This window comes from Eutrema salsugineum, unplaced genomic scaffold (genome assembly GCF_000478725.1).
Source record: "Eutrema salsugineum unplaced genomic scaffold, Eutsalg1_0 scaffold_12, whole genome shotgun sequence".
In the NCBI taxonomy this organism is placed as follows: Eukaryota; Viridiplantae; Streptophyta; class Magnoliopsida; order Brassicales; family Brassicaceae; genus Eutrema; species Eutrema salsugineum.
The window spans coordinates 8,312,557-8,338,891 of NW_006256895.1; the positions used below are offsets into that span (position 1 = coordinate 8,312,557).

At 35.3% G+C, this 26,335-nt stretch overlaps 1 protein-coding gene across 1 annotated transcript; it reads right to left on the bottom strand.

Moving 5' to 3' along the window:
• Positions 1-4,865: 4,865 nt before the first annotated feature.
• LOC18025653 lies at positions 4,866-8,215 on the bottom strand. Its single transcript, XM_006408769.2, has 10 exons — positions 8,099-8,215; positions 7,009-7,184; positions 6,722-6,853; positions 6,567-6,617; positions 6,388-6,484; positions 6,082-6,128; positions 5,755-5,974; positions 5,400-5,529; positions 5,270-5,312; positions 4,866-5,161 (listed from the first exon to the last, which is right to left on the bottom strand). Exons 1-10 carry the CDS (start codon positions 8,151-8,153, stop codon positions 5,087-5,089), a joined length of 1,026 nt encoding a protein of 341 aa, XP_006408832.1. The 5' UTR covers positions 8,154-8,215; the 3' UTR covers positions 4,866-5,086.
• Between the last annotated feature and the right edge of the window lie 18,120 nt (positions 8,216-26,335).

The following is a 26,335-nucleotide window of genomic DNA, read 5'->3' on the forward strand; positions in this document are numbered from 1 at the left end:
AAATATAGTAGCAAGAAAATTTCAAAGAAAATATAGTTCACCATCAACTATATTCTCAACTTTCTCTTCCTCTTCCCATTCTTCACCTTCTTCTCTGACTACAAGACGAAAAATATAAAAATAACGGTTATATCAAGTAATTTCCTAAAAGTTCTCTATAATTTAATGAAAAATTTAACTGATTACCTATTCTGCTGTATCCATATGCCTGATCTCTGTCTCAACGAATCCACAATTTATGCACTTTAAACCTATTTCGAGATCTAGCCACAGTTCATGTTTCCCTTTTTTATAGCGTGATTTTGGAGATTCATCAGTTGATATCTCATTATCAGTCTATAGAGAGATATTACAAACAAAAACAATTGTTATACATTCTAAAATCATGGATCTCTAATCGAACATATATTATGAATTAAATATGAATGAAAGTATAACTTACTTCTTTGATAGTCGGTGTGACTTTTTCAGTTGGTTTGCTTTGTGATTCCATTTCTTCCCAAATCATATTTAGTTCGATCTCCCAATCAGATGGCATAGGTGGTGACTTAGGTTCATCCTCACCGAAATGCATTCTCAATGGTGCTGGTGTGATTACGAGAAGTCCATTTTCATCGTATTTCTTTTGTTCTTTGTTCTCCATTTTTTTTGTTTGTTTGTTTGGTTTGCTAATAAAGAATGGTAAAAGCGGAGACGTTTTGAAGACCTTTGGGTTTGTAATATTCAATTTTCTCAAGTTTCAATGTTTTGGGAGAAATACTATTTAGTGGTTACACAACGACTTTGAGTCTTTGACTTTAACTGATATCTCATTATATAATTTAATGCAATCAAAATTACAAACAATACTTTATCGTGATATATATTATAACACAGAAAATCAGAATTACAAAAACAATATATATATATATATATATATATATATATATATATATATTGTAATTTGTTTTCTAAATAAAACTTTATTCTATCATAGATAATCCCACTTCAGTATTTTTGTATAAGTTACAGACCATGTTCATAAAGTAAAAGTTATTCACTTTTCTCATAAAGTATGATAGTCTTCTACTTATTATTACATTTTCCAAGAAGATATTGATACTTACAAAAATAACAATTTATATTATTCTATGAGAAATATCAAAATAGACTCCTTATTACGTACATAAATTAATGGTTTAGGATAATTATCACCTAGAAGGTTTCATTTCAATTGATTTTATTCTTTTTCCTTTTGTGGTTAAATCTTAAGACAAATTAGTTAAGCAAGTGTTGGAATTTAATTTATGACGTAATGTAAAATTTACATTTAGTTTGGATTGTGATTTGTTTTTGAAGATATTTACAAATATTTAATGAGTAATATTCGGAATATTTACATTTTGCGAATATACTTTTTATGTTGATTTATGCATTATATATATATATATATATATATGTGTACTTTGTTGATTTGTTCACGGTCTTCAAGAAAGATTAACATTGAGTGATGGCAAATTATGATTTTGTTCGAACACTGAGCTCACGGAGATCTGATTGGAAAATTGTGGTAAAAATATTGAAAAAATGGAAGGTGGATTGTTCGTGTAGCAAGAGAAGCTTAAATTTGATCGTTGTCGACGAACATGTATTTTAATTATATTTCGTGATATTTATATATATATATATACATGTATTATTATTATTCTGATTACGATATTTTGATTTGTTTGTATATTGATGTAGGGTTCTAGAATACATATTTGGGCAAATAACCAAATGATGGACTATTTCGATCGGAATTGTATAGAAGAACAATGGATCATGTTATCTGGATTTCTTTTGAATCCTTATAACTGGAGAACTGTCGTAAATATTACGAAACATGATTATGTTATTACTTTAACAAAAAATACTATCCTTTTACCGGTTCTACCGGTACCAATTCATTCCATAATTTTATCTCTTTCATATCAATTTATGAGTACCCAAGTGAGCATTATTATTTGATTGGTGAGTTTGATTTTAATTTCGAAATATAAAAGAAAATTAATTGTGTTTAATTCATCGTTTTGATTTAGTTTAATTGTAAACTCAGATTTGATAGGATTGGTCGAAGATGCTAGGTACTTTACTATCACGTATCCAGATGGTACGACGAGGGCATCAATTCGGTTTCGTATCATAGACGATGAGTAAGTAAATTACCTATAATTTTTATATTTAATTAGTTCTTAATAAATTTGTTTGTCAAAACATAGGGATGTAATGCTTGAGTGTATTGCGCATGGTGCGTTAGCATTTGAGATAAATGAAAAGTGTGTGAAGTCTAAAGGACTTTTTACTATTTGTGTTTTAACGGATTGGTGCGTCATAATTAATCGGGGTATGTGTTCTGATGCTACGATTTTTTTTTGTTTTATAATTAATGTTTTATAAACTCAAACGAATCAAATTATGTACGTTTTTAGAGAACGTGATTATCCAAGATCATGAAGAACATGGTTTATCCCGTTTTGACGTTGTTCCAGATATCAATCAAGTATCCATTTTAAAATCCAAGTAAGTAGTTTTATTGATAATATTTATATTTGAATTAAAGGAACAACAATATTTCAGGATAATAAATAAGTAGGTTGATTGATATACCTTTAAAATCAATATTTCAGGATTTGGAACAAGATCAATTCAGGATTTGGAAGAGGTTGAATTATTTGGATGCAGCTGATATCTTATTGCCCTAATCTACTAAATTTATAAGTAATTAATAATGTTTTCAATATCACTCATACTGTTAATGTGTTATCTTAATATTCTCTAATTTTATTACGTATAATAATTCTTTCATCTAATTAAAGGGTTTTAAAATTCAGAATAATGAGAAAAAAGTCAAACATAATTGTCAAACAAAATAAATGAAAACATCAAATGAAATTGATAGATTCAATAGCTAGGAAAAATAGGTGAGTGATCAAAAAAGTAGCCATCTTCAATGTTGTTAAAATCATCTGTGTAGTCAAGCCTGCAAGAACAAGATAAATAATGAGTCGAATATTCAACAATTTTGTTTAGGAAATTTATAAGATGATAACGGTGAACAATGCTTACATAAAATGAGAATTTTCGACTTCAGGAACTGGAGGATCGAACAATATTTCAGAGAATTCTCGACCAGAACAAACACGTATTTCATCTGTACAATATGGAAAATTATATTAGCTACAATTGATATAAATATAAATTGATATATGGTTGGTCGATAGAATGAGAAATAACCTCCATATCGACACATCTCCCAAAATCTCAATACACAGAAAACGATTTTGCGACGAGGAGTGTTTTTCCATAAGGATTCAAAATGTTCAGCATCTCTTCCCCACGCTATGAAATTGATGTCGACACCCCTAAAAACCAGAATTAATATATCATTTTCCTTAACATCGAGAATATGATAGTAAAGATTTATATATGTATTAGTCTTTGTATCAATGGATTCTTACTCGAAATCTCTAATTGTAAATTTTAGAACACTTGAGTTGATTCTCTGATTTCCGATCCAAAATTGGTCTTGACGTTCCAATTGACAAACTTTGATAATACCTCCGATCAAATCAACTAGCACAAAGCAATATTTTCATATAGTTAAGTAGAGTATTAATTAATCTAATTGAGTATAATAAAATACTAAGAAAACATACCAACATCTATGTTTTCCATCAGAGATTCATCAAGGACTCTTCTAAAATTAGCAAATGAATACAACTGGTCATCTGATTTAGGCAATGTCTTCTCAACATGAGTATCCTCATCGATACAGATATGGAGACCATTGACTGTAATCCTCGAAGTTCCCGTGTGTGAAGTAATTTTGAAGTTACCAATGAAGTACCAATCTTTATCACACATCATGCCTTCATAACGGTCTACTAAACGATTCGGAATCGATGCACGTATTCGATCACCCTAGATTTTCAGTTAAAAAATAATGATGGTATTGATAATATATTAAGATTCAGACAGTATGTTATTTTTGAAGTTATACTTACATGTTCGTCTGCGAATATAAACGATCGCTGAATACTGTGAACACCTAGACTTTCCTCGACACTCTTGATAATTTGAACACAGATAGAAGATCGATCAGATACTATACCTAAATCAGAAATCATCGTGCAAGGAGACATTTTTTTTCAAAAATAGATGCAGTTATTCTCAACAATGAATAGAATCGGATTACGAGTAACAAATGGGTACTACTTTAAAGTGAAAACCACCGTTACGACAACCAATAGCAGTTTTTGCAATGTTTTGAAAAATAACGGTCATGTTTACCACCGCTAATTTAGTTGAATATATATGTTATGTTTTGTTATAATTATAATATAATAATTATGAAAATCAATAATAGAAAGCCTATAAAAATTCAATACAGTCATAAATAAAACATCACCATCAAGAGTCTCTATTTATGTTAAACTTCTATTAAGGTTTAATATATATCGAGAAATTTTCAAATATATATGATGAATTGTATATTATTCAAATTTTAGGAGTTATCTTAGAATTTTTTTTAAATTTGCATAAACATTCTTTCGTTCAATGTATATATAAATACATAAATGCATAATCTCAGATATAAAATTATATTATATAACTTCTTAAAAGTATAAAGTCCGCGCTTGGCCCAGGCAGTCACCTAGTGTCATTAAATCACTAAGACAGAAAGAAATAGAGCGGGTTTGTAAAGAGATAAGACGTTTGTCAACTTTCGGTTTTTGACAGTCATTTTGAGTAACCTAAACGGCCGCAAAGTGTTGGTGAATAAGGAGACAAAAACTTTCTGATTTTGCTTTTGCCAATATAAACCTTACATATCTTCTGATTTATCAAACAACAACGTTCGATTTGGAAAATGGAAGGGTAATTTTCCAGTATTATCGTCAGTTAATGATGTAGTTATAGATGTAACTTTTATTCGAGAAAGGGACTCTTCGGGTCGTACCGAACCATGGAGTTTCCAAGTTTAAAGAGAGAGTGAGTGTTTGTAAAAAACTATTTTGGTAAGGAGCAATGAGACAAGATTACAAAGGACCCTCTCATCTCCTTTTCAATAGTCTGTCATTCTTCCTCTCAGTATAGCCTCCGCCTTACGCACTTCCTTCACCGGTCCAATCACAAATATCTGCACAAAAACACTACCTTACATCTTCCGATCCACCAAATTTCTCATTTAATGGTATATATTTGGAACTACGTTGAGAATTTTTATGCCCAATTGAGTAATACTAACCTTGTCAGGTGGACCTTTTGCTCCTCCAATTAGAATTTCCGCGCTGCAAGACAAAAACAAAACGTTTTATTCGTGACTAGATATCAGATTAAAACAAAACGTTACAACATGAACGAGAGATGGTTTATACTTGCAAGCTTCCTTGATGGCGAGGATTGATGCTCCTTTTCTTCCGATCACACGTCCCATCTTTCCTGGGGGAACATCAAGCACCGACAAGATCTCTTCATCGGGGCATTGATCTCCTAACTTCAGGTTATCTGCAACAGTTAATCGTCTATTTACAATCAGTAAACCAATAGAAGCTAACTTCAACCATTTTTTTTTTAAATCTGTATCTTCTATACTTTACTGAGAAAATTTGTGTAACCACACAGATTAAAGAAAAGACAAAGAAAGCTTTTTACATATCGTCTCGACTGCTAATAGTAACCTAGTTCATGTCCTGAATGGGTTAGTGTTTCATTTACAGTGTATGCACAAACCTGGAATTGGAGGAACAGTTGGCCAATCCGCAAAATCAGTATCGTTCATGCAGCAGAGGCACCGACAGTACAAAGCACCACGAACTGCAAGATGCCATAGTGACCGCTGGTTCAGTTTTCCCATCAATTTGTGATAGAGATACAGAAGGAAGCGGACATCATCAGCGGCTGCACGGATCATGAGCTCAGTCATCGGCCTGTACGTCCAAAACTTTGGGTCCTACATTTTTGAAAGATTTTAATAAACACAAGACAACTAATTATCCATCCAGGAAGCATATTTTCAACTTTAAACTCGAGGACGAATTTAGTAGAAATGTTATGAACCTGCCGCATGAGCACACGGACTTCTTCTTTCTCATCATAGGATATGCCTGAACCAAATTAAAAAAACACTGTAAAGTGATTGATTCACCATCACGTGATAGGCAAAATGTCAATATCACTATTTCAAAGTGCAAGATATGAACCAGGACAAGAACTTCCAAAAGGCAGGCAATAACAGATAAGGTCGAACTTGCATAAACATTTGCTCAGCAGAAACCAGTATATCACTACCCAGAACAAGAGGCCGCGAGGATTAATTATTAAGAAAATCAAAAATGAAAACTAACATGATAGCATAAAAAGTACCGCAGTAACGTGGATCAGCAAGGAGAGAAACAAACGATATGTAATCATCTAGAGGTCTCCTCCTGCCTTCTTGTTCTTCTATCAGAGAATAAGCAATCTGTGAACCAGAAAATAGTATAATAAGATCATGACCAAGGCTTCTGAGGCAAGAAATTTTCCATGTCACATCAAAAACGTACCTGAGTGTCCACAACATTGTGCAACCTGATCCCAAACTGAAAGTATAAGGCCTGTAGTATGGAAATGGAAAAAACAAATAATTAAGGCACATTGTCATGAATTATAAATATGTCATGAGCCACAATAACAAGTCACCAAAAAAAAGCTCAGACACCTCACTGTCACGTTTGCAATCGTGAATAACTTTCGTGATGTAATTAGACTCGAGTGCGGGCTTACAGGCTTTCATAAGCATCGCTCCACCTTCGATGACATCAACCAAGTATATTGCATTAGAGAATGCAATCTGCCATGAAAGGATCTCCAGTAAGAATTATAAACTACCAAGAGAAGTAAAGACATATATCATGGAACCAATAAACCGTCCGTTAATTCTCTGCGACAGGCTCCACATTCTAGAGACAAATATGAAACAGTAAAATCACAGAAAACAAAGGTCACCTGCATGATACAAAGTTTTCCATTTCGGCAGAGGTCAACACCCTCACAGTCAAAACCAATGACCAATTTCTTATCAGGGGAAGGGTTCAAGAAATCAGCCGGAAGTTGTAAAGGCTCTGTCACTATGTGTATCGGAACCGGTGGTTCATTAGCTTCTTGGGTCAGAGACCTTCCCCCTGCAGAGTAAAACTAAAGCATGTAAGAACATAAGACAACAGATTTATGACGATTGTCACTACTTGCATAATCTAAATACAAACAGGTTTGCTGAAAATGTCTAGTTACAATCTATGCAAATAGAGATACTGTAATGATCTAATCCAACTCGTACATCGATCTTTCCACTGAATCTTGCTATTCCACAGTTCACCAGAAATTTTGAGATCAAACAAATTAAAATCTAATCGCTCGAACGAAGAAATCTGATGCAATGCTAGTCGTGTGACAGAAAAATAAGAAAGCAAGAGCGAAGCACCTTGGAAGTTTTTGCACCTATACGCCCAAGGAACGACCGTACACAGATGACTAAACCCACATTTCGAAAGATAAAAGAATGAATTTACCAGTTACTTGCAAGCTTAGTATACAATCTAAGCTGCAAACAGAGATACTGTTTAGATCAAAATATTAAAAACTAGCTCACACATTCATTCCTCCGATTAACCTTGGTATTCCATGACATCAAAACAGAAATTAAACAAATTGCTCTTATGAAGAACTACGATGCATTGCTAGACCAATAACGAAGTAACTTAGGATTTTTTCACAGAACGAGCGAAAATAGAGCTTTAAACCCACATTTCGATCAGAAATGAAGCAACCTTAAACATTGAATCGTTTTTTTTTTTTAACAGTCAATTGATCAACGACGAAAACTGCACAAATGTTTGGGAAATCTGAGAGATAAGCCGATCGAATACGGTAAAACAGAAACAGCGATCAGCAAGGAGAATCACAGAGGAACAAAAAAAGCAGAGAAATGAAATGATGAAAAATTAGTAGCGAAGCTTCGGTGGGATGTATCGAAAAGCGAGAAGGAATCCGGAAATTAAGGGATACAGAAAGCGAATTGAAGAGGAAATTAAGGCACCTGGCTCAGGAGGAATCGGGACGTGAGCTCGCTGAGCTGGAGAAGACGACGCCATTTCGATCACAGCATCGAAGCGACTCGCAAGTTTTCTTTATTGAAGGGGAGTGTGCATATTCATTATTCACCAACGAATCGGGTTTAGTGAAACCGAAATGACGGAGTTTGGGCTGGGCTTTACTTAGAGAAAACCACAATTAATTTATTTTTTGATAAAAAGTAAATCTATATTATTATTTGCGAAGTCAAAAATCATAGGTATTGTTTCTACAACGATTCGTTTACGTGTCATTATCTATTTATCGATACTATTATTTGCGAAGTCAAAAATCCTATGTGTTGTCTCTACAGCGCTTACGTGTCATTATTAAAAAATGTGGCGTTTTAATTAATTCGGATAGTACGATCATTAATCATACGTGTTAATATATGTGTTATCTATACTATTATTTGTAAAGTTAGAAATCTTATGTGTCCTCTCCACAACGATTCGCTTACGTGTCATTATTAAAAAAATATGTGGCGTTTTAATTAATTTTGATAAGACGATCATTAATCCTATGTGTAAATATATGTGACATGGTTTTTTTTTATCGATTATGGGCCATCGAGTTTGTTAATGGACCAACGGTTTTGTTCTCAGTCATAGCCACCGAATCTGTTAAATGGACCACCAACATAGAAACTCTATATATGCTTGTATTGTCTACATATATTTTAAACATACAACAACCGTCTTCTTAGTTTGTGTTCCTCTTCTTTATTGTTCGTAAACGTCTTTTATATATTCGTGTTCGTAAATATTTAGGAGCAATCAGTTATTGTTCGTAAATAAAAATTAACTTAGGCTTCTTTATTGTTTTTCCTTAAATCTATAGTTCATCCCGCAAACTATAGCTAATTGGCTCGCACTTTTGGAATATCTTCCAATGGATCTAATGGGTAATTGTAAATAATAATTGTTGTTAATTAGTTTTTTACAAATTTAAAATAGATCTTTAGTATACGTATTGTTCTTCTTAATAATATTGGTTTATCATTGTTTTAGTTATGCCAATTGATTCATAAAACTCTTTCTGTGTGTTTTTAGTGTTCGAATTCGTTTATGATACAGGATCGTGTATTATGTATACATCGCTTCGTATTGTGTCAAAGATATTTGACAGATAGCGATATGGGGTCGTATTTGTTACGTATGCTTTTAACAAATATTTTTTATTCAAGATCTTCATGACCGAGCACATATTTAGTTCTGTTATGTTCTTTTCACTGTTATGTGTTTGAATTTTTTTTTTTTAATTCGAGTTTGTAGTCTTATATTAATATATACCTTCCACCATGCTGATTTGATTAGGTTATCTCCGTTGGTGGTTTATACAATGGACAACATGTCAAGAGGTAGACTTATGGATTTGTTCTGTTGTTATATTCGTTTGGTTTACTTTTTATACAATTAGACAATTTATGATGCATCGCATATAGCTTTTAGAGATGCATCGTTTTGTATTAAAAAAATTTAATTCTATACTTTGTGGTTATGATTTTAAGATGCATTGCTGATATTGCAAAGTCGAGTTGAATGATGCATCGTTAGAATTACAAAGCTGAAGTAATTTGTCTGAATTTTCCCTCTCTTTAATTCAGATGTTCGCGTTTTGAGCTTCCACCTGCCTCAACCTGATCGTGAACCTGAAGGCTGTAAGCGTAAGTCTATATTCTTTTTTTTTTTTGTTATAACATTATTGTTCCTTACAAGTAAGTTGGCTCCACGACTTTCTCTTCTTCGTGATTACTTGCATATGTATTTCGTGATTATTCACTTACAAGTATAGTTTGATGTTCTTCTAAGAGATTATTACAATTTTGACACGTCAAGGTTTACACCTTGAGAGGTGCACACAATTTATGGGTTGGATGGATTATAATCGTTTGTTTTGCGAAGCTCGGATTCTCCAGTATTCAGAATTCCCATCACTCTACGTTTAGTGGCACATGTGTACTCTGTTTTGCTGTCTCTATTTTTGTTTACTAGAATCTTGAGTCATTTCATATCAACGTTTGAATAAAGTGCCCCCCCCTCCTCTTTTTTTCAACACATGGTTCTGTCATTAGTTTCTTCCATTGTTACATTTACTTATGTTTTAGATCCTAACAGAATACATGAGGAGGATCAGTGTACACTCGATTTGAGATGTCACTTGATATCTGTCTTAGAGATTCACAGTCCTCAATTTTATTAAAAGGGAACTTTTTTGTTTGTTTGTTTCTTATAAAATTTAGGCTCAAGTCCTCTTTATGACACAAGCAGATATAAGCCTTGTATTATCAGACAAAACGTCGTTTGATAAAAGAACTTTGCTTGTTTCTTTATAGGTGGATCTAACTCTTGGGATATTGGATCGGTGCACTCTTTGTCTGTGTTTTTTTTTTAGTTTGTCGAGGTACAAGTTTCTTGTGTATCACGTTAGAGGGTTTGCACATGTAATTGCTTCGGTTTTGTATGAAGTTCTAAAGACAATGGAATCTCAGTGCTGAGGTGAATTCTTCTATGGGTTTGTATTGATATAATCTTTTTTTTCTTATTTTTTTGGTGGATGTTTTGCAGTTTCCAGTCGTAGGACAACACTGAGACCACCTCTGCTTTGGTGGAAACACATTGTGTCAGCAGTAGAGGGCTCAGTGATTCAGGTATGGGACTACTCTCAACCAAATAAGAAGGCTGTTTCTTCTCAGAAACCAAAAAATGATCAGGTCTTATGTCTGTTGCCATACCTTGGCTACGCAAGGGGAAAGAGGGGGACAGTTTCATTGCTGATCTGCGAAAAAAAAGTGTGCTCATTTCCTGTTGCGGATGGATTGTCTCTCTCCAATGAAAGGAGCAACAACGTGGCCAGAAGAGAAACTTGGCGTAGTAACAGGTGCAGGTGCAACAGCGATTTTAGCTAAAGCCAACATCAGGTCTAAGCTGAGGCTCTTGAGGAACGTGTGCGAGAACATCTTGTACGCCGCACCTGTGGGGGCTTGTGATTGTGATAGCAACTTGGGACATTAGGATTAGGGTGTTCCATAACTAAGGTTTACCAGTTCAGATATACAAAAGCAGGAAGTGTGTATATGTAAATAGTGTTAGAGTAGTAGCATTTTTTTTATTTGGATTGGAGCTCATGTTAGCTTTAAAATCATGAGCTAAAATTGGTCTCTTTGTATTTTGTTTCTGGTGCTTTATGTGACTCCTATTATGTGTGTGTGTGTGTTAGTAAACACCGACCGTGATTTAAAGTTTGTCAAACTTAGAAGCGACAACAATGTGACTGACCACTAAATGTCTCTGGTTCTTAACATTTACAAAACATTAGTATAATCCTTTTTGCGTCCTTCTATAGATATTATTCCTTTAACCGAGGACTCCGAAATACGTCTATGTTTTGATATTGTTTATCAGATGTTTGAACGTAAAAAGTATATACTTGAGGAATTGTATCTGATGAGCATAACAAGAACAGAGACTCGACTTGATCGACTCTCCCCCTTCATGTATTAAGATAAAAATACAAAAGAAAGAGGAAAAAAAACTTCATCTTTAGGGCTTTACTTTATGGTTATTTTTTTTATATTGTATTAGTCTTGATACATATATACAAGGCTCGAGATTTTTGATCAAAAAATTAAATCCTTCTTAAATCGATAAAGTGAAACCAGTTTAATTAATTTTTTTCCTAAAAAGTTATAGCTTTTTTTTTTATTCATCTTCATTAATCTTACTAAAAATATAGCTTTAAAAGTCAATTCAACCGATTAATCTAAGACGGTCTTAATTGTTTGTTTGTTTTTTAAATATACCACACTCTCATCAATTCAATATAATACATGGTAACAGGAAAAAGAAATTAGTTAAATTAGACAAAGAAGAAAAGTAAAAGACAAAGAAAAACTTGAATAATAGTATATCGAGACGACAAAGATGATAAAGAAAGATAAAAAAGAAAATGAAGAAAATGGAGACAGTAAAAAGAAGTCGGAAGAAATGAAGACGATAAAAACAAGCAGAAAGAAATCGAAGATATTGAAAAAGAAGAAAAAATTGAAGAAAAACACATTTTAGGATATTGTTTTTTTTATTTTTATCGGAGGTAACATATGTAGATACCATTTTATTTATATATGATAGATACTATAATACAGTTTATATAATAACTGTAACTGTTTTTCAAATTTAGATGATTCAAATATATAAGTGGTTTCGTGAACGTAAGATACAAGGAAATAATACTTGAAATGATGAAGCTGTTTTGATGTCAAAAAATTGTGCGACTAATATGAAGAAGGAGAATGAAGAGATGGCCAAGATGATGGAAAGTAAACTAAGAGAACAAATTGGGAATAGGCATGACGGGAATTTGTTCCTGAACTTCTACAGCTGTATTGCAACTTCTGATCATTTTATTATTATTTTACATGTGAAAACGGTGGTAATGGTCTAATTTCCAATGAGACATCGTTTTTGAAAATTTGTGTATTGTAAAATTGTTTCATCTGAATTTGATTTTGATTGAATGAAAAAAGCCTTACAAAACCTCCGTTAGAGGTAGCAAAAACAGAGCAAAACAACGATGAAAAAAATATGTTAGTCCACAAATCATACGTTTTTTTTTATTGCACATGAATGATTATACTACTTTTAAGGAAATTGATTCTGTACAAATCAATACAACTATCAATTATAACTCCTATTCAAAATAAGAGAAAGAAAACTACAGAAGAAGTCGAAGGATACAAAACAAGAAGAAAAAGAAAAAGAAGACGAATAGACGACGAAGAAGTCAAAAACGACAAAGACAAAGTCATATCAATTAAATCCAAAAAGGAAAAGAAGAAGGTGGATAACCTAAACTAATGAAGAAGGATAAAGAAGTTGGAGTTGAAGAAGAAAACCAAAAGAAAAAAAATGAAAGATGAGAAACAAAGTAAAGAAAAGAAATGGGAAATGAGTACATGAAAAAAAAGTGAAGAAAACCCAGAGGAAGATAAGTTTGACGAAGACCAATGAGGAATAAGAAGTAAAGAATAAAAAAGGCTAATAAAAATCAACAACGTGGAAGAAGAAGAAGAACTGAGAGAATACAAAGACGATGAAGACGCCCCCCCCCCAATAATGATGAAGATGAAAGAAAATAGTGAGGAATAACAAAATCAAAGATATATAAGAGGAAGAAGAAAAAAAAGTACAAGTCAAAGACGATAAAGAAGAAGAAGAAAAATATGAGGAAGAAGTGAGACAGAAAAAGAAAACAAAGGCCTTTGAATTAGAGAATGAAGAAGAAGATGGATAAAAAGAAAAAAAAAAGAATTAGGAAAATACAAAGAAAAACTAAACCAAAAGATAAAGAGTAGAAAGAAGATTATAACAAAATAGAAGAGGAAGAAGAAGGAGACAAATCTGAAGAGGGAATTGAATTAGAAGTAGAAGACGATGAAGAAGAGGAAAAAAAATATAACGAATAAGAATATTGAAGTTGATGATAAAGAAGAAGGAAAAGATGTAGAAGAAGACCGAGAAAAATAAAAATAAAATTCATAATAAAAAAAATTATGACAAGACGAAAATGTTGAAAAATAAGAATGGAAAGATGATGATGAATTTGGAGAGAGAGAGAGAGATAAAGAGAAATTGATAAATGTTGATAAATGTTGAAATGACACTTTGGTTTACTTATGCTTCAGAATTGAGAAATGTTGTATTAAAATGTTGAAATGTTGTATATCATCAAATATTGATGCACATATGGTCATAGTTGACAAAGTGATGAGTTTTTTCAAAAGTACCATTATCCAACTATCGGAATTTATGAGTTTATTAACGATACATATCACAACAACAACAAACACTCTTCAAAAGTTTAAATGTTTACATAAAATATAGATTTATATATTTCAAAAGGAGTTTACATAATCAGAATACAAAAAATTGATAACCATCTTGGTAGATACATCTTTAAAGAAAACCACAATTAAAATCAGAAAAATGCTAATTTAATTTGCTAACTATTTGCAATCGGTACACTAAATCTTCAACTATCGTTTTACCAGAATAATTCTTCAACCGTTAATTTTTAAACAGTGAAAAGTAATTTTTAGGCGAATTTCCATTTAATTCTACGACTATTTGCAATATGCAAATTAAATCCCCAACTATCTGTCTGGCAGAATAATTTTTTGACACGTGGTCGATTTTGTAAAGTAGTGATAAAATAGTCAATCATTAACCTCCAAAAGTTTTGATTTTTTCTAGCTATCATTCAAATCTTTTTCATTAGATAGGTTCAATATGCAATCCTGGATTTTATTAAATTTTTGAATTTGTTTGATTGTAAAGGGTTATCATATATATGTGAGTTTGTAATGTTTTATTTTACAGCCCATAAAAGCAGAAACAAAAAAATAAAAAATAAAATGAGCATCCGTGTAAATATATATTACATAAATTAGAAAATAAAATTATCAACAATTTTAGGGATAAATTTGATCATTTCTACGTAGACGAACTGTATGCTTGCACATGGCGTTCATGGATTTTTTGCAGGTATGACCTTTCTAAGCCAAATTGGATAAACCCAATACGACATAATTAAGCATATAATACCGGACCTCAAATCCTTTTTATTTGGAAGATTCGACACGAAAGGCCACCCGCTCTCGGATTTCTCGTATCTGACAGTCTAGACCACGCTGTCAGAGACATGGAGATCGGGAACTGAGTAGTTAGCAGGATGAGATGTTACTTTCTCTATGTCCTAGAACTAAGCTCATTGATCTGGAATGGTCTGGATATAAGGAAATGTAACTTGTACAGGTATGCGGAGAAAATAATCAACCAGCAAGGCGGTATCGACAGTCTGGTCCAAGTATCAAGGAATACAGGCCAGGTATGAATAATCCATTAAGTAGGAAACACTATTCAAATTTTCCTCCATTCGACAATCAGACTACGCCTTGGATTGATTCGATTGCCCATATCCTTTACACACCCATGAGATTGGTATTTAATGTGCTATGCTTACATGTGTCAGGTGACAATGACCATTCGTAGAAGACAGAGGAAAAGCAAAGGTTCAGCAAAGTCCATACCGCGTCTGAACCGCTGAACCTAACTCGTACGATGAATGTGAGAAGGATGCACCAAGGAACGGTCTCGCAGCAGGGAGAACACACCAAGGAAAGTTGGTTAGTCCGTCAGAAATGTGGCACAAGCCTAAGATTTGGACCCAATCAAGTTGGATCCCGGACCGACTCGAGAACCCACGACCCATGGATCGACCCAATATACTAATCAGCTTTAGGTAAAATCTTATAAATACTTAACACTTTCCAACATGAAAGGGGTTCAATCTCTCACAATATTAAGGCTCATACTATCTCTCTAGATATTCGTGAACTTTAAACTGTCTTTTCTGGTCATTACTCCGACCATCTCAACACATTATTTCCACTTACAACTCTCTGGAAGTTCCTAAACCGTGGAGCCTTTCCACCCCTAAATTTTTACATTTAATTTCTTCTCTTTTCCAGCTAAAAAGCTCACTAAACTCAGGCCCGAGTAGATTCTACTCTTCTCAAGAACTTTTGGCCCGCTTTCCTTTCTCTTGTGTTCCGTTATCTTTCATCTCTCCGATTCATCACTTTGCGGTATTTTCGTTACTTTTGTCTGACTTGAGGGTCGGAGAGCCATTGGAAAACACCCTTCCATCGTATTTTTTGGGCCTTCACGTGTTTGCTGTTTCTGCAGGAAACTTGCCCCAATAAGGACTAAAAATCCCTTAAATAGTTTCGCGCTAGAAGGAGGGGGGGGGGGTGGGGCAACAGTCTCCTGACAAAGGAACTTAAACCAAACATGATCAAGGAAGAAGCATCATGACAAAGGAATATCAAAATAGCTCGCCGGAAAGGAAGTGGCTCTGAATGATACTTTGAGGAGAACGGTGGGAGAGAAAATCTGCCGGACCAACGGACCCACCACACTGTTTTCTGGTTGCCCAGAGGTTGGGGAAACATCTCTGGTTCCGCCTCCACCGCCAAATGCTCATTAGGAGCTCCTCCAGAGCATGGAAGTAAACGCCCGGCTCAGAAGAAAGGGTGGATTAGCTCTCACGGCAGCTAGCCTTGACAGAGTCCATGCAAATAGTATCGTTGAGCCCAGAGGTCCAAAGGCCCCGCGCCCCAATACGGACCCCAACCAGGGAGGATTCCCGGGCGCGTTTGTGGCCCCAGTCCAGAATCAGATTTCACTGATACCCAGAGAACTAAACTGGATCCGGCAGCCAGTGTTCGACACCGAAGGACCACGGTTGGACAGGCGGCCACGACCAAACATTGTAAAGCTGGGAGGGGGACTTGAGGAGGTGAACTCAACACATGGCTGGAAACCTAAACCATAACCTTCTTCTAGTTATTGCAACTGTAGAAGCGTTATAAGAGAGACTGAAATAGACAATAACATATGCTCGAGTTTTGGCTAATACATAGATATCTACATATCATAATCTTACATCACCCATTGTTACTAAAATGACTGTGATCCCCATTGAATCATGTAATAATACAAATACCATATCCTCACTATTATCTCCAAATTTAAGACTACTTTTGCGACTACTCTTTCCGATTTAAACGAGAGTCGCTAATTCATCTTAATTTCTGACTCTTTTGTGACTATACACTACAACAAAGATGCACATTACTGGCACGGAAAAAATGCTATTATATGTTATTGATAGCATTTTCAGTCGTGCCGTGACATCAGTAGCTATGAAAAGTACTCACTATACAATAGCATGTTTTAAATCCTACAATATGTTTTTAGATAATAGCAGTATTCAGATGCTGTATTTTGTTGTTTCGAATCATAAATTTTTTTTTTTTACAATTCAGAATTCTCGCCATGTTTAAGTTTATTAAAGCATTGTAAGTTCCTGTAAGACACAATTTAGTAACAAAATTTACGTGCCATGAAACAAATAATCACATTTATTTTTGCGCTATAATATGTGCTGTCCTGGTCAATAATAGCACATTCGTTTTGTTATTATATGAGCTTTTGGTAAGTAACTAAAATTTCATTATGCTATGAAATGACATTTTCTGAAATTATGGCACTTTCGTTATGTCATGATATGTACTTTCGTCATAAGTAATAGCACTTTCGTCATACGAAATACACCTGCTTTAATAGAAATCAAGACCACTAATAACATAAGTATCAATCATCCAAATTCAACACACATAACACAAGTCTAAATCCCAGGATCCAAGTTACATAAGTAGACTTAAAGTTAATGTCTGAACCCATACTACACTTAATAAGTCTAAACGCAAAGTTAGCCTAGTTTTAAACTAAGTAAAACTAGCTAATATGGACCAAGTTTCCTTCATTCCCTGCAACAATCAACCATGTATACATCAGTATCGTTTTGATTAGCAAAGTTAAGAACCAAAGTAGCTAGCATGCTCTACTCACAACACTAACCTTAGTTTGTTGAACTCAAACCATGATAACTTTATCATCTGGCCATGCAATATATGTACCAAGTGCATCTTCCATACACTCGATTGCAGAAGATGGCTTCCAAACTGCTGCATCAGGTACGTCCACTGCCTTAACCAGAACCATAACCCCATTAATCCCCAAGCGAACACAGTGGATAGTTTGTTCTGGGTCATTTGAAATCCATTCTGTTTGAGCGACAATCCGCTTTCCATTAGAAATATCCACCAACTTGCACGGCTGATTTTCCTTGAACACTGTGTTGGGATTATTGTTACGCTGCCATGTCAATATTATAAAACAGTCATTACATTCATAATTTCCAGAAGCAACTTTATTACTAATTACCTTATGGAGCCATAAAATTACCTGAGATCTTCGAAGGGGTGACTCTGGATTTTGTACTTTTTGCTTCTTGGGAGATTTTGAACATTTTGAAGCTGGAGCCTTCGCAATATGAGATGTTGAAGCTTTTGTTATAGCTTTTGGACCTGTCAAGTCTGGATACTTCTCAGCAGGTGAAGTAGAACCTTTTGCTGCAGCTTTTTGAGCTGGTCCTTTCTCAGATGCTTTAGATTTATGAACAGGTGGCTTGTGACCTCTTGCATCTGTGGTCTTTTTTAAAACAACTTTACTGACAAGTCCATGACACAAAAGAATTTAAACAGTCTTCTAGGTATGCGATATCATTCGAAGGCCGCCATATGAATGTCCCAGGTTGAAGTATAGATTCCACAAATACTTTAACAGCACCAGATCCGAGTGGAAATCCATTCACCAATACTTCTTTCTCATCTGTATGCCAATAGCCTTCAGCAACAACAACATCATCTGAGGACAAATCCAGTAGTTTGCACTTGTTTAAATCCTGTCAAATATGCATAAACAATCTATCAATTATGTTCACCAAATAATCATCTCTGCAAGTTAATACTATTCTCATCAAAGACCATTTAAAATGGGCTAAAGAAATATATATGATTCTGAAAATTAAACTTTACCGTAGGGACAACGTCTGATGGTTTTGTCATCTGATCTTTAAGAACATAGTACTTGGCAGACCATGCAACAAACTCTCCAATAGCATCCTTAACCCTACACATGTTTGTTGCAGGTCTCCAAAGAAAAGTGTCTGGTTTGATTACAAACTCAATCAATACTTTTACATTTGTAGGTCCTAATGGAGCACCATTGACTAATTCAGTTGGAGAAGCAGGAATTATACACCCCTCAGCAACGTGTTCACCAGTACCCTCCCAATCAATCACCACACACTTTGGGTGTGATCCTTTGTTCACACTCTACAACAGGTTTGAGAGTAATATATTAGATATTGCAAATTATCAGTAAAACTATTTTGAACTAGATTACTTACTTTTACAGCTGAGTTTTCTCCGACTTCAAGTTCTTGTTTCTAAAACATGAAAAAAAATGTCAAATAGATGTTAATTACGAGGCTGATTATTAAAGAAATAGTGAGGTTGTGACCTGTTTCTTAAGTACATCAACTTCATTTTGCAACGCCTCAACCTTTTTCTGTAAATTCACTTGCTTCACTTCCATCTCAGCCAAACATGTTTGCTTCACTTGAAAACATGCTAGTTTAGTCTTACTCATAGACCTACCCATTGCTCTCAGCCTACCTGGATTATCAGGTCCTAAAAGCTGGCTTAGTGTATCTTCTCCGATATTTGTTTCAGATGATGGAACATTCCTAGCAACCAACTCAGCTGCCTTTTTCTGCAAAACAAAGAATCCCAGTGACTCGCCCATAGTTTAAACTCACGACCAAAAACGAAACTCTTTACTTATCAGCCTTTACAACTTACAAACTTCTCTGCAGCAACGTCATTCACTGGCGTACCATCTTTTCTGGTATGTGACTTCATCCATACTTTTAGCCTGTCCACTTCAGACGGATCTTCACTAATTTTTTTCTATCACAAAACACAAAAAACGGTTAACTATATACGACATTTTCTATGTAGTATATTAAGTAAACTGATAGATGCATAAGAATATATCAACATATACTTACCAGATCTTCTGTCAATCTGACCATTCCTTTGCGGCTACAAGTGTGTGGAACCTGACTGGCCCTTCTTTTTTTGTATGACTCACTCACAACCTGACAGATGAATTGTACTACATAATCAACTATACATATATCAATCATATAGTAATTAGTTCCAATTTACATACCTTAAAGGCTGTGCTAGTTTTGACTTTGACAAATTTTTTCCAATCTGTGAGAGAGACATTGGTTGGTCGCAAATACATCCTTTGTTGATTAGTCGTTGCTTTATTAACCTTAGTTACTAATCGGGATTTGGATGACCTCCAAAGACATCCCATCTGCTTGAAAACAACTTTCTTCTGATACGGTTGATCAAGTGCAAAACTCGCCTGCAATCAGTTACCAAAATTCAATAAATATACAATTCGGTGGAAAAAATACATATAAGTATATATATAAGTCACGAAGATGTAAATGAATAGGGTAAGGTACCTGGATAGACCTCCACAGAACAGTTTTCACTTCCTCGCTGATTTTCAACCAACTCTCAGCTGTAACAGGGACGTGTTCTCGTACCAAGGGCCCTAAATATGATGATAGCTTGACTGAACCAGGACCACAAGGTTCACCTGTGGCTGTGAAGTCAACATATTCTCTGACATTTGGATCCTTTGCGATGTTTCTCATCAAAGTTGGGCCTCTTTTTCTCTTCAGCTTTGATCCATTCGGAAGAACATCATCTCCAGAAATTTCAGTCTCACCTTCAGGCTCCTCGTTGAACACTCCATCTGCAGCAGATGTCCTTCCGGGCTCATCTTGTCCAGGTTGTGTATCTTCCAAATGCGTTGAGTCTTCTAAATGATGTTAAACATGCTCCTCTTCTCCAGGTTGTGTATCTTCCAAATGCGTTGAGTCTTCCAAATGCTGTGAAACATGCTCCTCTTCTCCAGGTTGCTCTAACTCGACGTGATTGGGTTCCACATGACCTACATATTCGGGCTCATCATCGATATTTACAGTAACTTTCTTCTTTCTCCCACGATTGCTCTTCTTCTTTCCCGTCTTAATTCACCTGCAACAAAAGACAGAACACTTAGTTATAAGACATAGAGAACTTAAGTGTTTCACATCACACAGATCAATAAACCGACAAGAAGCTACCAACCAATAAACACCCAATATGCAATCAAATTTTACTCACAGCACAGAGATCAATAGACTTAAGAAGCTACATTTCAAACATAAATTCCTTCACAATCAGTTCGTGCATTTCCAGCCTCATCCATGTCGACTTCCATGTCAACATTCGAAGGCAGTGGCCCAATGTCTGCATTAGGATCCGCAAAATCTTCTTTACTGTATCTTCTTGAAGGTCCTCTCATCACAACATACCAATTTGATGAATCATCTTCCCTTGAGTAAAACACTTGTTTAGCTTGAGAAGCTAAAATGTACGGATCCCTCATAAAAGAGACTTGACTCTGATTAAGATTAACTAGAGTGAATCCATCTTCTACCTTTACCCCATTTCCCTTTACTGCCCATTGACACTTGAATAAAGGAACATAGAAGACATTATAGTCTAGCAATATAATCTCAGTGACTCGCCCATAGTATTCCACCACTGCAGTCACTTGTGACATGTCTTTTGAACTAGATCTACAGATTGCAGTTGCCTCATAATAAACCCCACTGTTCTGACTTTGCCTATGCACTGAAGTCGTGTGAAATCGTTGCCCATTTACTATATAACCTGTGTAGGACCTTGAGCTATTACGAGGACCATATGCTAACCACTTAAGTGTTTCTCCATATTTGTCTGAATCCATAGGTATCTAACAAGTTTAGAGAAAAAAAAATCAGATACCGAAAAGATGAAAAATTCAATCTCATAATCAAATTTAACTTGCCTGTTCTTTTAGCCAACCAGCAAAGTTCTGAGTATGCATACTCCATAACACTGATGCATCACGGTTGCATCTTACATTTTTGCTTTGTAGATGCTGCAGGTGCTCGCTTGTACAACAAAAAGACGAAAAAAAGAATTACGTCAGTTATACATAGAGGAAATGACAAATGAATGGATTTATGATGGAACTTACTCCACAAATGGGTCTACGACAGCCATATTTTGGATCACAGCAAGGTGAGCTATTTTCTTCTCTGTCTCGGTGAGAATAAATGACTTCCCTGCTGATATCGGACGACCCTCCAAGATAGAACTATTCTCATAATCACTATTCCTATCTAATTTTTCCTCCACATTTGTTGTCTTTTTCAAGAACTCATTACAGAATTGGATACATTCTTCTGCAAGATAAGACTCGGCTATACATCCCTCTGGTCTTGCAGGGTTTCTGACATAATCTTTCAATACTTTCATATACCTGAACGATAAATAAGAATGATCAGTAGCAATAAAAACGAAGGAAAAGTAAGAAAACGACAATAAACAATGTTCAATAAATTGTTTACCTCTCAAATGGGTACATCCATCGAAAATGGACAGGACCACCTAATCGGGCTTCCCTTCCTAGATGTACTGTCAAGTGGACCATTATATCAAAGAAGCTCGGTGGAAAAAATCTTTCAAACATGCATAAAGTTTCAACTAACTGAGCTTCCATTCCTGATATCTCAGATACATCAACAACTCGCTGACACAGTTGATTGAAGAATGCGCACAAGCGTATGATGGCTATCCTAGGACCTTTAGGCAATAATCCTCTAAGTGCAACTGGCAGAAGTTGTTGCATCAACACGTGGTAGTCGTGTGATTTAAGTCCTCTTACTTTACAGTCCTCTAAAGATACTGCCCTTGATATATTTGAACAATATCCATCTGGACCTCTAAAATCAACGAGTTGCTTACAAAAGACTTTCTTCTCTAACTTGGACAAAGACCATGGTGCTGCTGGAAGGTAAGTTCTTTTTCCTTGGATAGTCGGGTGCAAATCTTTCCTAATACCAAGATCCTGTAAGTCCTTGCGAGCTTGAAGACCATCTTTAGATTTCCCACAATGCAATAATGTGGAGACAATGCTTGCTGCCACATTTCTCTCTACATGCATTACATCCAAATTATGCCTTACCGGGAGGTCCTAATAAAAAAAAAAAAATTGAGTCTAAACCAAAGTCGAACTAATTAAATGATAAAATCTGATAAAAAGAAACAATTAAAAACAGAAAAACGAACTTCCCAGTAAGAAAGTTTGAAAAATATGGACCTTTTCTTCCATCTCAATAACTCATCTTGATCTACTTCTACTTCTTCCTCTTCCTCAGATTCATTGGAGATATCTTCATCATCAGATTCTAAGCGTGTAATCTCCTTTCTTTTTCTTTTTTTTTGCAGATTCCTTCAGATTTCCAAAATCATTTTTGAAATTCTTAAGGGTTTTATAAATCTCACGACCACTTAAGATTCTTCCATTTTTCCCATATTCAACCTTTCCATCAAACCAAGCCTTTTTTCCCCGGTAACTGTGAGTTGGTGGCAAACCCTTTCTATGGCATATATACACATGTTTTCTACTAAACTTTAACCACATACTATCAGTATTTTTCCCACATAAAGGACAGCCCATTTTGCCCTTTACTTTGCAGCCTGCTAGATTTCCAAAGGCAGGAAAGTCACTAATAGTCCAGAGAAGCATCGCCTTAAGAGTAAAACTAGTTTTACTGTAAGCGTCATATGCTAACTCTCCATTGTTCCACAGATGGTTTAGATCCTCTATGAGGGGCTCTAAATAAACATCAATACTATTACCAGGCTGATGTGGACCAGGGATAAGCAACGTGAGTAAGATATTATCCTCCTTCATGCATAGGTTAGGAGGCAAATTATAATTTACCAACAGCACAGGCCAGCAACTATAAGTACTATTCTTCATGTCAAACGGATTGAATCCATCAGTGGAAAGTCCAAGCCCCAGATTCCTCTCTTCTGCTGCAAAGGATGGGTATTTGTGGTTCATTTGATCCCAAGTCGCAGAATCTACCGGGTGACGCAGTTTTCCATCACTGCTCTTGTTAGTGAAATGCCATCTTAATTCTTTAGCCATCTCCTCAGACCTGAACATCCTTTTCAACCGGGGAATTATCGGAAAATACCGTAGTACTTTTTCTGGAATACCTATCTTGACCTCACCAGTTTGGGTATTAGTCTTCCACCTTGAAGCCTTGCATTTTGGACAACTATCTAACGTCTTGTACTTCTTTCTATACAGACAACAATCATTTACGCAAGCATGTATCTTTTGATAACCCATATCAAAAGATTTGAAAAACTTTTTCACATCATACAATGACGTGTGAAGCACATTATCCTTGGGCAACATCTCCTTTAATGTCTCTAGCAGATCATTAAAGCTCTTGTCGGACCAGCCATTTTGGGTCTTCAATCTAAACAGTTTGACAATGGCTGACAGCTTGCTATCGGTTACACAGTTTGGGTATAAAGGAGTTGCAGCATCTGCTAGCTTTGCATAGAAGTCATCTTCCCTCTTATCTTCACCATCGTCATCCTCACAGAAGTAATCCTTAATATCATTCTCTTCTTCGAAATACTCAACAGCTCTATACAATCCAAAAATATCATCATTCCATTGATGATTGAAGTTGGTTTCACTTTCAGACTCTGAAATCACTTCCCCATGATGATACCAATCCCTAGAAATCTTATAAGCCTCATCCATTCCCCTTGTGACAAGATGCTCTACTACAACTCTACCTGATTGACGAACTATATTTCGACAATCAATACACAGACATATCATCAGATCACTGCAGTCTCCTAATGCAGCAGCCACAGATTGTACAAAATGTCGAGCCCCACTTTCATAAGCAGGATCCGCTCTTCAAACACAGAAATAAATGGGGAAAAAACTTAAAATCTACAAACTCCCACATAACCTAACTTATATTGATCGATTTTAATACCTGCTAAGATGTACCCACGCTTTCTCCACCATTATATGTACTAACTTACGTAAAACCTTTAGTGTGATACACCAATTTAAAACTCATAATCAAAACAATCGAGAAACAGAACAATAGCAGATATTAATCAATATCAAACCAGTAACCAGTAACTCAGTGCCATAACAATGAATGATAACACCGTATTTTGACCACTTTTATGGATCGTTTTGAAATGCTTTTTCTATGTTTTTAATTGCTTTTAAGTACTTTTATTATGTTTTTCTAGTATTTGTAGTTCCAAGACTCTTTTCAGGTAACTTAGGGAAAAGCTTAACAAAATGGATAGAAAACCAGATTTCAGCTCAGAGTCAAACTGTCAGAAGTTCACCCCTGATTGAAGGCCTTCTCACCGTCTGATCCAGCTCAAATATGGAGACCTTAAAGATGGAAGTACCAGCTTTCCAGTGCACTTTACAGCTTGGCAATCCAACGGTTCAATCAAAAGATACGCGAAAAGCAAGAAGTCCCGTAAACCAGCCGGCGAGCACTTCCACCCGCGGCCAACAAGCGTTTTCCCGCGGTCAGGAGCATCCCGACCGCGGCAAACCACTCATCCACCGCGGTCACACTTGTCCCGACCGCGGCCTTCAACCTCCGAGCCCAAAAAGCCCATTTCTGAAGCCCACATTTGGAGAAACTCTAAGTGACGTCTAGAGAGGTCTTGACCACTATAAATACATGTCTTAGGAGCCCTAGAAATCGAAAACCTTAGAGAACTGAATTATTTACTTCATACTTTTATTTTTTTTGCTTTAGCTTTTAGGGAGAGAGAGATTTGTTCTCTTGAACCCTTGTTCTTTCTTTTTCAATTTCGGTTTATATTCTACTTCTTAATACTATGTCTTTGATTTCGTTTATTATGTCTGAGTAGTTTTATTGTTGGGATTAAGGGATTTTAGATGGGGATTTATATGTTCGATGAGGATTCCATTGGCTATTGAGCTGAATCTTAGAACTTTTTCTTCTGAATTCGTTTTTACTGCATGAGAGTAGCGTCATGAACTACAATCTGATCCAGATGCTTGGTGACACAAAAGTGTTCATCAGGTATCAGATCTAGTTTGGGAGAGAAAAACAAACATAGGAGTGGAAACCTACCTATGGGCGATTTGTGAATTAGGACGAGTCTTAAACATAATGCATCTCTTCTCTTCCAGGGCCAGAGTGGAAACCTACTGGTCAGGGTTGAGAGAGATAGTTGTCTATGATCACGACAGTGGCGTATTCATACGTCCGTGACTCCAGTTCGAAAAGTTTAAGCTAAGATCTTACAAAATTTCCTCTCTAGCAATGTTTTGAATCGTTCGTACCCCCTAAGAAAACTTCCCTGAAGCCCAACGCTTTCTTTCCATTGATTTACACCGATTTTCTTTAACCTTTAGTTCAATATTGTCTTTCCTTTTTAATTCATTTTCATTTAAGCATTAGAATATCCGTTTTTTTATCATTTTTAGTCATTTTCATTAAGTTTAGTTATTACGTCATTTAATTCTCGTATTCTCTTTTAATATTTCGTTTTTAGATTTTAAACACACTACCAAACCCCTACAAAACCGTTTTTGTTCTAGACTTCCTTACTTTAACTTATTTCAAAGGCTTTTTGCAGGAAAAGATCCTCCTTCCCTGTGGATTCGATCCCTAAGTACTACAATTGATCAGCTGTGCACTTGCGGCTATTGATTTCAATTAGGGTAAAACTTGA

What these genes read in the sequence shown, in the direction of transcription:
- LOC18025653 (XM_006408769.2), bottom strand. Translation starts at nt 8,153, where the DNA reads ATGGCGTCGTCTTCTCCAGCTCAGCGAGCTCACGTCCCGATTCCTCCT. An exon ending in AACTGTTCCTCCAATTCCAG is followed by an intron (nt 5,530 to 5,754) that starts GTTTGTGCATAC and finishes TAACTGTTGCAG; the next exon opens with ATAACCTGAAGTTAGGAGAT. An exon ending in GCCATCAAGGAAGCTTGCAA is followed by an intron (nt 5,313 to 5,399) that starts GTATAAACCATC and finishes TTTGTCTTGCAG; the next exon opens with CGCGGAAATTCTAATTGGAG.